Raw genomic sequence first — 16,701 nt, 5'->3', positions numbered from 1 at the left:
GAAGGGCCACCTGCCCCCGCTCCCCATCCACCCAGACCGCAGGCCAAGAGTGCCCACCCTCGCCAAGGGTGGGACGATCCCCCTAGGCGCAAAAGGCGAAGAGGGCCTCGAGGCCACCTACCCCAAGCCCCCTCCAACGACCGGACCTGCCACCTGCAGTACCGGCCTAGCGGAAGGTGAGGAGGGCACCGAGGCCACCTGCCCCGACCCCCCTCCCGAAGGTACCTCCTCCGTCCCGGAAGCCCCGATCGGAGCAAGAAGATAAGGGGGCGTCGAGGCCACCTGACTCGAACCCCCAGCTAATCTTGGAACCACCACCTGCAGCTCAGCCGTCTCAACATTATCCGAGGGAGGCGAGACCACTATCTCCGGACCCCCCTCCGCACCAGAATCCTCCACGCCCAGGCCCTCAAAGTCCAACGCAGGTAAAGAGAGCTCACAGACCTCTAGAGACTCCACCCGCTCGCTCCATAGCCTCGGAGGCGCAGTAGCAGGCTCAATGGATCCAGATCTCAGAGTGGTCGACGGCACAGAAGAGGGAGGCGCCGTCCCACCTCCTGTCGTCAGAGCAACTGACCCTGGTCCCTCGGCCATCTCGCATCCAGGATCAGCGGCCAGAGTCTCCTTGCCTCCCGCGCTATCATCGCCCTCGTGCATATCAACATCCGTGGCACCAGGTGCCTCAGCAAACAGGCTATCATCCTCAAACTCTATCTGAAGGTTATAAACCTGGCCTCGATAAGCCCACTTAACCACATCAGGCACAAACTCAATGTCCAAAATACTGACCAGTAAACGAGCAACCCCATGAGCTCTAGTGAAGGCCATGTCCACTCGCTCGGGCTTACCCACCAAGATACCAGACTAGCAACGACCCTGGCATCCTGCAAAGGCTTGGAAGGAGCTCCCAAAAAACGCAACCAAGCCTGGGTAAGAGGTTTGCCCTGAGGCTCAATCAGCATCCACTCGTGGAACTCAAGAATGCCCTCAGTACCTGGCACCTTACACATCCCAAAGCTCAGCAACCTCTGCAAATCCTCCACCGATGGGAACTCAACCCTGAACACGTTTGGCTCTAGACTGACAAGCTCCCAGCGGAAGTCTCCTGGGCGAGCTCCCGGAGCCGTTGCACAATCTGGGTCTCAGAGACTTCACCTCTAGTCACTTTAACAACCCCAGTTGTCATACTACGCACCTCATCAGGAACCTCCCTCTTGGTCGGAGACTCAAAAAATGTGAGCTCCGGACAGTACACGCCGTACATCATAAGATTCGGTAACTGCTCTCTCAAAAGCGGACATTCCCCAGACTCATGGGCCGACTTACCACACATGTCGCATAAAACTGCCACACACTCAGCAATGAAGTGGCCCTTATTGCCACATCGGTAGCATAACATTCTTTCCTTCTTGCGCGCATACTTGGCCGTCCTGTCCAGCTCAGCCCTGTCAGAGCCCTCCACCGACCTTACCTCGACATCACCATTACCAGGAACAACCGCGTCCGCCAGTGCCGTCACCACCTCCATAGCCTGGCAAGACAACCCAGTCTCCTTAGAAGCCTCGCCAACCGCCGTTTGGTCAATGACAACAGGATGCTGTCTTGGACGAAAGCGGCCACCTCGGCCACCTCGGCCACCACGGAAACCACCGCGGTTATGATTAGCCGGTCCAGACGCCCCTTCGACAAAGCCGCCCGTGGGCCCCAGGAAAGGCCTCTCGGTCGAGCCATCACTCTGCCAGGCATACCCCCGCCCACCACCTGTGGACGAGGAACCCCGATGCTGTCCATCTCCATAGTCTTGGCCATGATGTAAACGACGTCTTCTTCGTGCAAGCTCAGAGCATGTTGGCTCCCATGGAGCTTCCCCATGCCACAGAGATGAGAGGGCAACTCGGAGTGGCTCGTCTCCACATCCACCGGCACCTTGAAAATGTTAAGCCTGCAGTCCTTGCGCCAGTGCTGACAGGGATCATCCATCTTCTCCCAAGCTGTGGCTTTCCAACATTTGGTAAGTAAGGCGGTGGTGCTGATGATGGCTGGCGCTTGAATTTGAATTTCATCTCCACGAACTTGCTACGGCCTTGTACAATGGAGATGTCCTGAACGTCCCATGGCCATAACCTAGGGTCTATGTTCGGTGACGGTGGCAGCGGGATGTGGCGAAGCACGGCGCCGCCGACATTGTCGACCGCTTCACCGCTAGAAGGTCGCATGTCAGGATGCCCTTGCTCTGATCAACCCAGCCCATCGAGCCGCGTTCGCCGCCGATCACGAGCGCCTTACACGCGCAGAAGGATACTCGGAAGATTTGAAGAGTTGGACGACTTTGAAGATTTATTGACCTTTAGAAGACCAAGCCCTGTTATATACTTATGTTAGATGCGATGATTGTGAGCTGTCATTTGTTTGATATTTTTCCGACGGCCACAAAATAAAACCCATATCTTCAAAACTATTGTTTGTATTGTGCGTATCCATCTTTCTCCAACCTTATCTCGTCCTTACCCAAAACCCTTGGAACCAATAGAGGATGAATGGAGATGAACTCATATTTTCTGAACTGATGACTCAATTGGAGACGGGGCGATGGATTCAGAACATGGAAGATCGCATGAAGGAGCACTATATTGAAGGAGAGTATATGGTTCCATACACCCTACGACGGATCACACAAGGTGCTGCAAAATGGCGAGAGATACATCAAGCTATACAAGGATGGAATGGAGCAAATGCTTGGGATGAATTCAAGATGATTCTACTGAAGTCACGTCTTATCCAGAAGCCATGTGACCCTAAAGTGAAGAAGCCTTGTGCATGCAAGATTTGCGGAGAAATAGGACACACCCAGGAGGAACATAAGGATGAATGCCCTCATTGTGAAGAAAGTCACCCAGCTAAAGAATGCCCAACTAGGCAGATTACTTGTTTCTTGTGTGAAGGGACTACCCACTGCCCTGCTCAGTGTCACATTACCCCATGGTACAAAGAACCGTCCAGCAGAAGAAAGAAACAATGAAAGGAGCCCTCAAGGAAACTTTAGAAGAACATGTGATGAAGGAAGAAGTGGAGGACACACCCGAAGAAGACCCAATTAAACCCTGCACCGATCATGCTATTCATGTGGAAAAGAAGGACACATCTCCCAGAATTGTTTGAAGGGGAATTTAGTAGCATTTCCGACAGTGGAAGTAGAGTATGACCAACAGGAAATAGAAGCCCAAATTGGCACGGAAAAGTCTAGGAAGAGAAATAGAATGGAATCTAGGAACAACCAAATTTCTACAAAGAAGGACCTGAGTCATATCACATGTTTCAGGTGCAAAGATTCAGGACACTACTTCAGCGATTGCACAAGAGGGAAGACGCGGACCCAAGGAGGCTATGTATCACAAGGAAACCTCGAGACTTGTCAGAAGTAATATGTTTCCGCTGCAATGAAGCAGGGCACTTTGCCAGAGATTGTCCCAATGAGGATATTCATGTTAAATAGTTGAGTATGTGAGAAATATAGTAGTAGCAGTGGAAACAATTCTTGTATATTGAGGTGTTGAGTTGAGGCATGTAATGGAAATGCAAGAGATTGCAATAAAATTCATGAAATCAATAAAGTTCATGTGTCATACATGGAAGTGGAATTTTACGAGTTGTTACTCTATGAAGAAAGATTTTGACCATTTTCGAGGATATGAGAAATATGGTCTATGGATGAATTTTTGCATTTTAAGGGTGGTAGTACCCTATGAGGACATGTTACCCCTGGAAAAGATAATGATATCCCACGGAGTGTACTATGGAAAAAAAATAAGTATGAGTTTTATTTTGATAGGTGGGATATCCCAAGAATATGAAGGGATGGAGTACTATTGGATACAAAGGAGGTATAAAGTTGGTAATATGGAGCAATTGTAACCCCAGGATGAGTTGAAGCTATAAATGTGATGGGGTGAGCCCGTAACCCACAGGCTCCAGGACCTGCCAAGAAGTAAGCACACTCTTGCTGAAGGAAAAACCTGGAAGAAGATACAACTTTATAAACTGACGATCTTATAGGATTATGCAAAACCTGAGAGTTGTGAAGAAACGATAGATGTTTGTTTGGCTTGCAGAATCAATGGATTTATCCGAACTTGGTTTAGGGATAATGAGAAATTCTGCAATGCTGGTGAGGACGACCGAGTGTTAGAATGCGAGATTCACTAAACCATATACAAGGTAATGATTTGGGTGTGGAATGGATTGATCACCATGCCGACTTACTCTTATTATTCGCCTCTGTTATATGGGATGGTAAATCTGAGTGACTTACCCATAGTAGAGCGAACGACGATCAAAACCTTGTTTGAACCTTAGAATGGTATGACAATTTTCCCTTATACAAGGCAGCTCTTGCCAAACATAGGTCATACGTTGAGAATGAAGCCCATACCCATTTCCTGCAGGAGAAACCATAAATTAATGACCACCATGAGATATCGATAGTTGTTTAGTACGGGCGCCAGACCTGTCAGCTAAGAAGACCCAGTCTCGGAAGAACCTTACCAAGATAAAAGGACATAAGAATTGAGGAAAAAGGTTATGCCACTATCGGAAGAGCTAGAGAAGGAATTATCCTGAAGATCTAAGAAGATCGACACTGTCAACAATAAGGATGGAGTAGATGAGTTTTGATGGAACCGTAACCATATTTCTAAGGATGGTAGCACCCTAGACCCTTTGTGACGATCAATGGATCCCCGAACCCAACCTAATTCTTGCTAGCCTCTCCGAATCTCGAGGGCGAGATTCATTTTAAGGGTGGTAGGTTTGTAACATCCCAAAATTCTAAATTTTGGAATGTTATATTAAATAAATAGTTTCAATTGATTGTCTGATTGTGGTGTAGTTGCATGTGTGAAATTGAGTGAAATTTGAAACTTTTTGAAAGTTAAATGAGGGGGAATAAAATGACTTTCCCAAACTTTCACTTTGCTTTCTGATCTCCATGAATTCAAATTATTTTCAAATACAAAACCCTAGAGAGAAGATGATATGACTTCTTCCATTAAAAATGAAAAGGGTTTTGAAAAGATTTGAATTTCATTTGGAAATATTTCCAATTCAAAAACTTTATGCAACTCAATGATTATCATGAGAGAAGATAAAATGACTTCTTCAAATCATATGAAATATGACTTGGAAGTTTAAAAGAATCAAATTTAAAGTCCCTTTGAAATTATTTTCAATTTGGAGTTATTTGGGCTTTATTCAAATTATTTTTCTTCAAAAATAAAATATATGGAAAATAGGGTAAAATGATCCCTATGTTAGAAAATGGATAAAAATAAATTTGAAATCATTTTGGTATTTTTAGAAATGATTTTTATTGGGTTTTATTGCAATCATAGCACTGTTCAGTTTATTTGAGTTTGTGTGGAATTTATTTACTACTCAAAATATGTTCATGTTTTAGAAAATCGTTTTCTGAAAGTTTTGATATATATTACGCCTATGTACAATTTTATTTTTCTATTTTCGTTATTCAGTTTTTCCTTTTCTGTTTTTATTTTAAAAAGAAACTCTATGTGAGGCCATAACTATCCGACACCCACGTGCGCAACATAGTCAGCAGAGAGGCCCGTAACCATTATTATTTATTTTTTCGGTTATGCTTGGAGAAAAAATATATTTTATTTTCAGAAATATTTCTTTTTCTTAAAAAAAAAATACGGCGTGCGCACGGCCGGCTCGTGGTGCTTTTTAGATTCCTTTCGTTTTATTTGTTTGTCTACGTGTAGTCCCATATTGCCTAGCCTTTGACCTATAAACCTCTTTTCCACCTATAAACATAGACCCGTAGAGTCTTCAAAAATCATCCACTACGAGCTAAATCAATATTTTGATTTGACTAGCTGAAAAATATATTCCTTCTCCCTGGCAGGACTTCTAGAAGTCGTCTCCTCTCTCCGAAGTCGTCTTTTCTTTATCTTATAAAGGTATTTTTTTCCTATTTTTTCCCGTAACTTATTATTTTTAGACTAGTGTACGTTATAATAATTAGATCTATAAATTAGTCACTGTATTTACATTTTAAGACTAGAATTCTTTTAGCCATAACCCTTTTTCTTCCGTAAAACAGCTTGCCCCTGATTTTTCAAATAACCATAACTTTTTACTCGTTCATCAAATTAGACGAAAACAACGCCAATATTTTTGTGTTACTTTCACTTACCTAGTGAATCTATCAAATAAAATTTTCACAACTTTTAAATTTCGAAATTTGTTCAGATTCATACTGAAATTTCTTTTGATCGTGTCTTTTTATCCGTACCTCCGTTTTCGATGAAACCAACGCCTAAATCTTTGTATCGATCCCCTCTGTCCAGTAAACCAAATTGAACATGTTTTTGATAATTTAAAACTTAAGTTTAGTTCAGATTAGTATTCGATCTTGTTTCGTCTGTTTCTTGAGTTTCGTAACTCCGTTTGAGTTGATTCTTTTGCAATTGAATCCCTAGACGTAATCTATCATCTTGAGCCAACGCCACACTTTATCAACAAAATTAGGATACGATCTTGCAAAATAATATGATTTGGTTCTTTTGGAGTTTTTGCAATCTTCTTTTGCATTTTTTGGGTCTTTGAGTGATTGCTTATGCGTGGATAAAATTGCTTGCTTACGATAGATTGATCGGAGTGTGACGAGTACAACTACCTGCTACGTCTTGAGCTTGCGTTGGTTTTCCTTGAAGAGGAAATGGTGATGCAGCAGAGTAGCGTAAGTATTTCCCTCAGTTTTTGAGAACCAAGGTATCAATCTAGTAGGAGGCTCCTCAAAAATCCCACGCACCTACACAAACAAACCAAGAACTCGCAACCAACACAATAAAGGGGTTGTCAATCCCTTCACGGCCACTTGCAAAAGTGAGATCTGATAGAGATAGTGTGATAAGATAAATATATTTTTGGTATTTTATAATATAGATACAAAGAGTAAAGATGCAAATAAAAATAGATTGGAAGCAAATATGATAAGAGATAGACCCCGGGGCCATAGGTTTCACTACAGGCTTCTCTCGAGAAAGCATAAGTATTGCGGTGGGTGAACAAATTACTGTCGAGCAATTGATAGAAAAGCGAATAATTATGAGATTATCTAGGCATGATCAAGTATATAGGCATCACGTCCGCAACAAGTAGACCGACTCCTGCCTGCATCTACTACTATTACTCCACATATCGACCGACTCCTGCCTGCAGCTAGAGTATTAAGTTCACAAAGAACAAAGTAACGCATTAAGCAAGATGACATGATGTAGAGGGATAAACTCAAGCAATATGATATAAACCCCATCGTTTTATCCTCGATGGCAACAATACAATACGTGCCTTGCAACCCTTTCTGTCACTAGGTAATGACACCGCAAGATTGAACCCAAAGCTAAGCACTTCTCCCATGGCAAGAAAGATCAATCTAGTAGGCCAAACCAAACTGATAATTCGAAGAGACTTGCAAAGATAACTCAATCATACATAAAAGAATTCAGAGAAGATTCAAATATTATTCATAGATAAACTTGATCATAAACCCACAATTCATTGGATCTCGACAAACACACCGCAAAAAGAGATTACATCGAATAGATCTCCACAAGAGAGGGGGAGAACATTGTATTGAGATCCAAAAAGAGAGAAGAAGCCATCTAGCTAATAACTATGGACCCGTAGGTCTGTGGTAAACTACTCACAACACATCGGAAGGGCTATGGTGTTGATGTAGAAGCCCTCCATGGTTGATCACCCCTCCGGCAGAATGCCGGTGAAGGCTCCAAGATGGGATCTCACGGATACAGAAGGTTATAGCAGTGGAAATTGTGTTTCGGGTGCTCCCTGGATGTTTTCGGGGTCGTAAGCTTATATAGGAGGAAGAAGTATGTCGGTGGCTGCCCGAGGGGCCCACGAGATAGGGGGGCACGCCCTATAGGGGGGGGGTGCCCTCCTATCTTGTGACCGCCTCGGGTGCTTTTTGACTTGCACTCCATGTCCTCTGGATCACGTTCGTTCCAAAAATCACGCCTCCAAAGGTTTCATTCGGTTTGGACTCCATTTGATATTCCTTTTCTTCGAAATACTGAAATAGGCAAAAAACAGCAATACGGGTTGGGCCTCCGGTTAGTAGGTTAGTCCCAAAAATGATATAAATGTGTAAAATAAAGCCCATAAACATCCAAAAGGGGTAATATAATAGCATGAAACAATAAAAAATTATAGATACGTTGGAGACGTATCAAGCATCCCCAAGCTTTCCTGCTCGTCCTCGAGTAGGTAAATGATAAAAACAGAATTTTTTGATGTGGAATGCTACCTAGCATAATTCTGAATGTAATTTTCTTTATTGTGGCATGAATGACCAGATCAAAATGATTCAAAATAAAAGTTCATATTGATAAAAGAAATAGTAACAGTTCAAGCATACTAATCAAAGCAATGATGTCTTCTCAAAATAACATGGCAAAATAAAGTTCATCCGTACAAAATCATATAGTTAGGCTATGCTTCATTTGCGTCACACAAAGATGTTCTCAACTTCTATACCCCCGATGACAAGCCAAGCAATTGTTTCATACTTAAATAATCTCAAACTTTTTCAACCTTCACGCAATACATGAGCGTGAGCCATGGATATAGCACTATGGGTGGAATAGAATATGTTGATGGGGATTGTGTGGAAAAGACAAAAAAGGAGAAAGTCTCACATTGCCGAGGATAATCAACGGGCTATGGAGATGCCTATTAATTGATGTCAACATGAGGAGTAGGGATTGCCATGCAACGGATGCACTAGAGCTATAAATGAATACTCAAAAGAAAACTAGTGGGTGTGCATCCAACTTGCTTGCTCACGAAGACCTAGGGCATTTGAGGAATCCCATCGTAGGAATATACAAGCCAAGTTTTATAATGAAAAATTCCCACTACTATGAAAAAGACAACTTATGAGACTCACTATATGAAAAACATGGTGCTACTTTGAAGCACAATATATGAGACTCACTACATGAAGAACAAGGTGCTACTTTGAAGCACAAGTGTGGATAAAGAGATAGTAACATTGCCCTTTTTATTTATTTTCTTTTTCCTTTTTTTTTATTTTTTGGGCCTTTTTTTGGCCTTTCTTTCTTTTTCTTTTCTTTTTGGGCAATGCTCTAACAATGATGATCATCACACTTCTATTGATTACAATATATGAATTACAACTCGAAACTAGAACAAGATATGACTCTATATGAATGCCTCCGACGGTGTATCGGGATGGTGCAATGAATCAAGAGTGACATGTATAAAAAATAATGCATGGTGGCTTTGCCACAAATATGATGTCAACTACATGATCATGCAATGGCAATATGACAAAAGTAATGTATGTCATGATGATGATAAACGGAACGGTGGAAAGTTGCATGGCAATATATCTTAGAATGGCTATGGAAATGCCATAATAGGTAGGTATGGTGACTGTTTTGAGGAAGATATAAGGAGGTTTATGTGTGATAGAGCGTATCGTATCACGGAGTTTGGATGCACCGGCGAAGTATGCACCAACTCTCAAGGTGAGAAAGGGCAATGCACTGTACCGAAGAGGCTAGCAATGGTGGAAAGGTAAAAGTGCGTATAATCCATGGACTCAACATTAGTCAAAAGAACTCATATACTTATTGCAAAAATTTAGAAGTCATCAAAAATCAAGTACTACGCGCATGCTCTTAGGGGGATAGATTGGTAGGAAAAGACCATCGCTCGTCCCCGATCGCCACTCATAAGGATGCACAAGCCAGGTACACTTCATGTTTCAAATTTGTTACACAACTTTAACCATACGTGCATGCTACGGGACTTGCTAACTTCAACACAAGCATTCTTTAAATTCATAATCACCCAACTAGCATGACTTTAATATCACTACCTCCATATCTCAAAACAATTATCAAGTATCAAATTGATCATAGCATCCAATTCACTTCCTATGATAGTTTTTATTATACCCAACTTGGATGCTCATCATTCTAGGACCAAATTTGTAACCATAGCAAATACCATGCTGTTCTAAAAGACTCTCAAAATAATATAAGTGAAGCATGAGATACTAGCAATTTTTTCAAAAATAAATCACCACCGTGCTCTAAAAGATATAAGTGAAGGACTAGAGCAAAAACTATCAAGCTCAAAAGATATAAGTGAAGCACATAGAGTATTCTAGCAAATTCTAATAAAATAGGCTTCTTCCAAAAGGTGTGTACAGCAAGGATGATTTTGGTAAACTAAAAAGTAAATACTAATATAATACACGACGCTCCAAGCAAAACACATATCATGTGGCGAATAAAAATATAGCTCCAAGTAAAGTTACCAATGAACGAAGACGAAAGAGGGGATGCCTTCCCGGGGCATCCCCAAGCTTAGGCTTTTGGCTATCCTTGAATATCTTGGGGTGCCTTCGGCATCCCCAAGTTTAGGCTCTTGCCACTCCTTATTCCATAGTCCATAAAAGCTTTACCCAAAACTTGAAAACTTCACAACACAAAACTCAACAGGAAATCTTATAAGCTCCATTAGTGAAAGAAAACAAAACCACCACATAAGGTACTGTAATGAACTTATTTTTTATTTATTTTGGTGTTAAACCTACTGTATTCTAACTTCTCTATGGTTTATAAACTATTTTACTAGTCATAGATGCATCAAAATAAGCAAACAACACACGAAAAACAGAATCTGTCAAAAACAAAACAGTCTGTAGCAATCTGTAACTAACGCAAACTTCTGGAACTCTAAAAATCCTACCAAAATAGGACGTACTGGAAAATTTCTTTATTGATCAGAAGCAAAAAGAATCAACGCAAAATCACGTTTCTTCTCGTGAATGCAAAGTTTCTGTTTTTCAGCAGAATCAAATCAACTATCATCGTAGTTTATCCTATAGGTTCTACTTGGCACAAACACTAATTAAAAGATAAAAAACACATCTAAACAGAGAGTAGATGCAAGATTTATTAAATAACAGAAAGGAAAAATATTGGGTTGCCTCCCAACAAGCGCTTTTCTTTAAAGCCTTTTTAGCTAGGCATTGAGATTTCAATGATGCTCACATGAAAGACAGGAATTGAATCACAAAGAGATCATCATAAAATATGTGACAAACACACTTAAGTCTAACATACTTCCTATGCATAGGCATATTGTAAGAAAACAAATTATCAATGCAAGCAAAAACTAGCATATGCAAGGAAGAACAAAGAGATGATAGCAATCTCAACATGATGAGAGGTAATTTAATAAGATGAAAATTTCTATGACCATATTTTCCTCTCTCATAATAATTACATGTAGGATCATAGGCAAATTCAACAAAATAGCTATCACAAAACATATTCTCAACATGATCCACAAGCATGCAAAGTTGACACTCTTCCAAGATAGTGGGATTAACATTAACTAAAGTCATGACCTTTCCGAACCCAATTTTATCAAAAATATCATAAGATTGAACATACTCCAAATATGTGGGATCTAAAGTTGACACTCTTCCAAACCCACTTTCAATATTATTGCAAATAATATTATCAATCTCATATTCATCATGGGGCTTAAATAATTTTTCAAGGTTATAAGAAGAATCACCCCAATCATGATCATTGAAACAAGTAGTAGACATAGAAAAACTAGCATCCCCAAGCTTAGGGTTTTGCATATTATTAGCACAATTGACATCAAGAGAATTTATAGGAAAATCATTGCAATCATGCTTTTTATTCAAGGAGTTATCGTGAATCTCTTCATAAATTTCTTTATCATAATTTTCAGATTCACAAATTTTGAGCAAAGCTTCATAAAGATAATCTAGTGCACAAAACTCACTAGCAATTGGTTCATCATAATTGGATCTCTTAAAAAGATTAGAAAGCGGATGAGGATCCATAGATCTTAGGTTCTCTGTTTAGCAATAAATAAGCATCTATTCCAACCAAACAAGCAAATGAAAGGCAAGCAAAAAAGAGAAGAGATTGGGAAAGAGAGAGCGAATAAAACGGCAAGGGTGAAGTGGGGGAGAGGAAAACGAGAGGCAAATGGCAAATAATGTAAATGCGAGGGAGATAGGTTTGTGATGGGTACTTGGTATGTCTTGACTTAAGACCTCCCCGGCAATGGCGCCAGAAAACATTCTTGCTATGTCTTGAGCTTGGGTTGGTTTTCCTTGAAGAGGAAAGGGTGATGCAGCAGAGTAGCGTAAGTATTTCCCTCAATTTTTGAGAACCAAGGTATCAATCCAGTAGGAGGCTCCTCAAAAGTCCCACGCACCTACAAAAACAAACCAAGAACTCGCAACCAACGCAATAAAGGGGTTGTCAATCCCTTCACGATCACTTGCGAAAGTGAGATCTGATAGAGATAGTGTGATAAGAGTAAATATATTTTTGGTATTTTATAATATAGATGCAAAGAGTAAAGATGCAAATAAAAATAGATTGGAAGCAAATATGATAAGAGATAGACCCGGGGGCCATAGGTTTCACTACAGGCTTCTCTCGAGAAAGCATAAGTATTGCGGTGGGTGAACAAATTACTGTCGAGCAATTGATAGAAAAGCGAATAATTATGAGATTATCTAGGCATGATCATGTATATATGCATCACGTCCGCAACAAGTAGACCAACTCCTGCCTGCATCTACTACTATTACTCCACACATCGACCGACTCCTGCCTGCATCTAGAGTATTAAGTTCACAAAGAATAGAGTAACGCATTAAGCAAGATGGCATGATTTAGAGGGATAAACTCAAGCAATATGATATAAACCCCATCTTTTTATCCTCGATGGCAACAATACAATACGTGCCTTGCAACCCTTTCTGTCACTGGGTAAAGACACCGCAAGAACTAACCCAAAGCTAAGCACTTCTCCCATGGCAAGAAAGATCAATCTAGTAGGCTAAACCAAACTGATAATTCGAAGAGACTTGCAAAGATAACTCAATCATACATAAAAGAATTCAGAGAAGATTCAAATATTATTCATAGATAAACTTGATCACAAACCCACAATTCATCGGATCTCGACAAACACACCGCAAAAAGAGATTACATCGAATAGATCTCCACAAGAGAGGGGGAGAACATTGTATTGAGATCAAGAGAGAAGAAGCCATCTAGCTAATAACTATGGACCCGTAGGTCTGTGGTAAACTACTCACAACTCATCGGAAGGGCTATGGTGTTGATGTAGAAGCCCTCCATGGTCGATTCCCCCTCCGGCAGAGTGCCGACGAAGGCTCCAAGATGGGATCTCGCGGATACAAAAGGTTACGGTGGTGGAAATTGTGTTTCAGGTGCTCCCTGGATGTTTTCGGGGTACATAGGCTTATATAGGTGGAAGAAGTACGTCGGTGGCCGCCCGAGGGGCCCACGAGATAGGGGGCGCGCCCTATAGGGGGGGAGGGCGCCCTCCTATCTTGTGACCGCCTCGGCTGCTTCTTGACTTGCACTCCAAGTCCTCTGTATCACGTTCGTTCCAAAAATCACGCCTCCGAAGGTTTCATTCCGTTTGGACTCCGTTTGATATTCCTTTTCTTTGAAATACTGAAATATGCAAAAAAAAACAGCAATACAGGCTGGGCCTCCGGTTAGTAGGTTAGTCCCAAAAATGATATAAATGTGTAAAATAAAGCCCATAAACATTCAAAAGGGGTAATACAATAGCATGGAACAATCAAAAATTATAGATACGCTGGAGACGTATCACTACCAGAATTATGAGTGCGAAGAACCTTCATCAATAGTACAAGGCAAGTTCACACTTTGATCATACTTTTCAATACCCAGTTTTTACTATGCATTAGTTTCACCCTCAAAGATTGCATGAGTAGGATTGGGAATTGGGTTTTGTTATGTAGTTTATGCGGTAGGAACGTACGATCCTTAAAACACCCGGGTTTATACGTTATGGTCATATATTGCTTAGCCATGCTTGTAGACAGGGATTGGTATGTGTGATCCATGCAAGTTGAAAGAGATAATAATTTTGGGACAACATAAGGTGGCAACTTTAATACACATCTGGGTGGAATGGTTGGGGCACCCTAGAGAACCCAGTGGCTTGCCCGGGCACCTGGAGAACCCAGTGCTTCTCCAAGGGAATCCCGGAGTACCTGTGTGATTACCCTACGGAATGACACCCAGACTCAAAGGGATCATATGATATTTCATGCCTAGAAACTTGCGTGTGCAGCCACAAGCCATTATGAGCTCTGGCATAGTTGAGTAAGTTGTGTGAGCTCTTGAAAAGGTGGACTAGCAGATGTAGGGGGATTGTAGGTGTACCGGTCCGCCCGGAGTAGAGAGTAAATGCTTCAGAAAGACTGTGTCTCGGTCATCCCGTTCTCAAACACTAGGCAGTGCGAGGACTTCAAGGGAGGCGACCGAGTCTTGTGGGAAAAAGTGCGTAAACCTCTGCAGAGTGTATAAACTAATCATGGTTAGCCGTGTCCCCGGTTATGGACAATTTTGAGTATCTGGAAGTGAATATTTTGTTGATCTCATCACTCTTTATTTAATGTATTGGGTCTAATGGTTAATTATGGGATTGAGTTGGGGGAACCTTCTCAATATTGGTATAAACTATGTAATAAATAAAATTTATTCCTTTGTTGTAGGAAAAAAAATTAGCTTTATACAAAAACTAAACTTAGAGCCTCCACCAGCCAAATATGCATGTAGTGATAGATATTGTTCATCATTATTCTACGGTGTGAATTTGCCAATACATTCAATGTACTGACCTATATGGCTGCAACGTCTCATGTTGCAGGAATCTTACGACGAGTAAGAGATACGTTAGGGTTACGATGTCTACACTCAACTTTGCCGTTGGTGTTGTTGGGACTCCACAACTTTGTTGTTACTTTCGCTATATGGATTGAGGTAATAGTATTTACGTTACCTTTTATATGTGATTGCACTCTATTATAAATCCTCGATTACTGTGTGTGTCAGCATACCGATCCAGGGATAACACTTAAGCACAGAGACTTGATCCATTTGGGTCGGGTCGCTACACGTTCGACTACATCAACCGCGTTTCTTAACGCTTCCGCTTAGCGATCTACAAGGATATGTAGATCCAATCTCTCCTCTCGTAGATGGTCATCTCCTAGATTGGATCTTGGTAAGCGTAGGAAATTTTTTGTTTCCCATGCAACGTTCCCCAACAGTAGTAGTATCTTAATTTGCTTGATGAAATCTTCTATTCAATTTCGCCCACCACCATTTGTATGCAAACCCTGTATCAGAACTAATTTTCCAGCTTACCCTCATCGTTACAACTAAATGGAGGAAGCCCTTTGTCCTACTACTATACATCGAAATTCTCAGACTTGGGATCCTATACTTATGTACCTGCACAAGACCTGTTAGCCTCATGTATTTACTTGATCATGCCACCCTCTATGTATGACAGATAAGCCAATTTTGATATGTAACTAAATGCATATTTTGTGCAAACTTTATTCATCATATGATATATGTATGTTTACAACAGGCTAAAATCATATCCATTACCATATCAATGTCTATCCGTTGGCCCGCCGTTCGGCGGGTAACGCGCGGCAAGGTGCTCCCCTATCTAGTACCAGTAAATTGGTCACGCCCTTAACTTTTGGCTGTTGTTTGGATAAAAATCAATTTTGGCTCTCCCCATCAAACTTGGGCATGCGCCCATGCAGCTTTTGCCAACGCTTGGGCGAAACGGTGGCACGGAAAACGTCCGCCAAAAAATTGGCGAGCCTGTGACCCTTCGTCCTCATCTCTTTTCTTATTTCTCTCTCGAGTCGATCTGCATCTATCAATGACGTTGACCTACAATGCTCCACGTGGCACCAGCGATGCTCCACGAATCACACTGAAAGGTCACTGGCCCGAGTGCCCCTGACCATGCGCTCAATCCCGTTTCCTCGTAACATGATTTCCCCCACTCTTACTAGATCCGAGTTCTTACCAAATCGCTTTTCTCTATGTTGTTACTAAAAAGCATGTCGATTTCATTAGTAGAGTGGTGCCTAATACTATTGAATTTGATCAATCCTGCTTCTTTTTGTCCTTGTGTGTTGATCGTGCTGATCCACAAGCACGTTCTTGACATCTCTGTTAGCTATTTAGCCAAAATACAAGTAAATGTATAGCTACAATTTTACAAGATTTATGTCCGAGCTAGTATGCATCGATCTGCAATCACCTACTTTAATTTTGTTTTTGCACTGGTGCGACCTACCAGCAATATAATGGGGAAGAACAAGTTTGTTGTCATAATGTTCTAGCATATATTTAGTTTGTTTGTATTTTGTAATCTATTACTCCCTCTGTCCCATAATGTAGGACGTTTTTTGACACTAATGTAGTGTCAAAAAGCGTCTTACATTACGGGACAGAGGGAGTAGTTTGTATAGTCTTGTATTTCTTTTTTCGTTTCACAACTTTGTAAATAATTTCAGCTTGTAAAGTTGCCAAATATTTGGATTAAAATCAAATGATAGCAAATGGTTTTGCCAAAATTTTGGCAAGTACTAATGGCTACAATCCAAACAGACATGACTTGGCAATTTTTTGGTCATTCCCTTGAATTGTTCATGCCAATTATCATGGCGATGCAGCTCGCCTCGGAGGTCGGGAA

At 41.3% G+C, this 16,701-nt stretch overlaps 1 protein-coding gene across 1 annotated transcript in view; it reads right to left on the bottom strand.

Moving 5' to 3' along the window:
- Positions 1-4,403: 4,403 nt before the first annotated feature.
- Positions 4,404-16,701, bottom strand: part of LOC119309906 — a 13,434-nt gene continuing 1,136 nt past the window's right edge. The window contains exon 4 of the mRNA XM_037585810.1: positions 4,404-4,436. Coding sequence (XP_037441707.1) covers positions 4,404-4,436 — 33 coding nt within the window. The remainder of the gene's footprint in view (positions 4,437-16,701) is intronic.

This window comes from Triticum dicoccoides, chromosome 5B (assembly GCF_002162155.2).
Source record: "Triticum dicoccoides isolate Atlit2015 ecotype Zavitan chromosome 5B, WEW_v2.0, whole genome shotgun sequence".
NCBI classification, from domain to species: Eukaryota; Viridiplantae; Streptophyta; class Magnoliopsida; order Poales; family Poaceae; genus Triticum; species Triticum dicoccoides.
The sequence above is the reverse complement of the archived record's forward strand: the minus strand, read 5'-3'. Positions and strand labels throughout refer to the sequence as shown.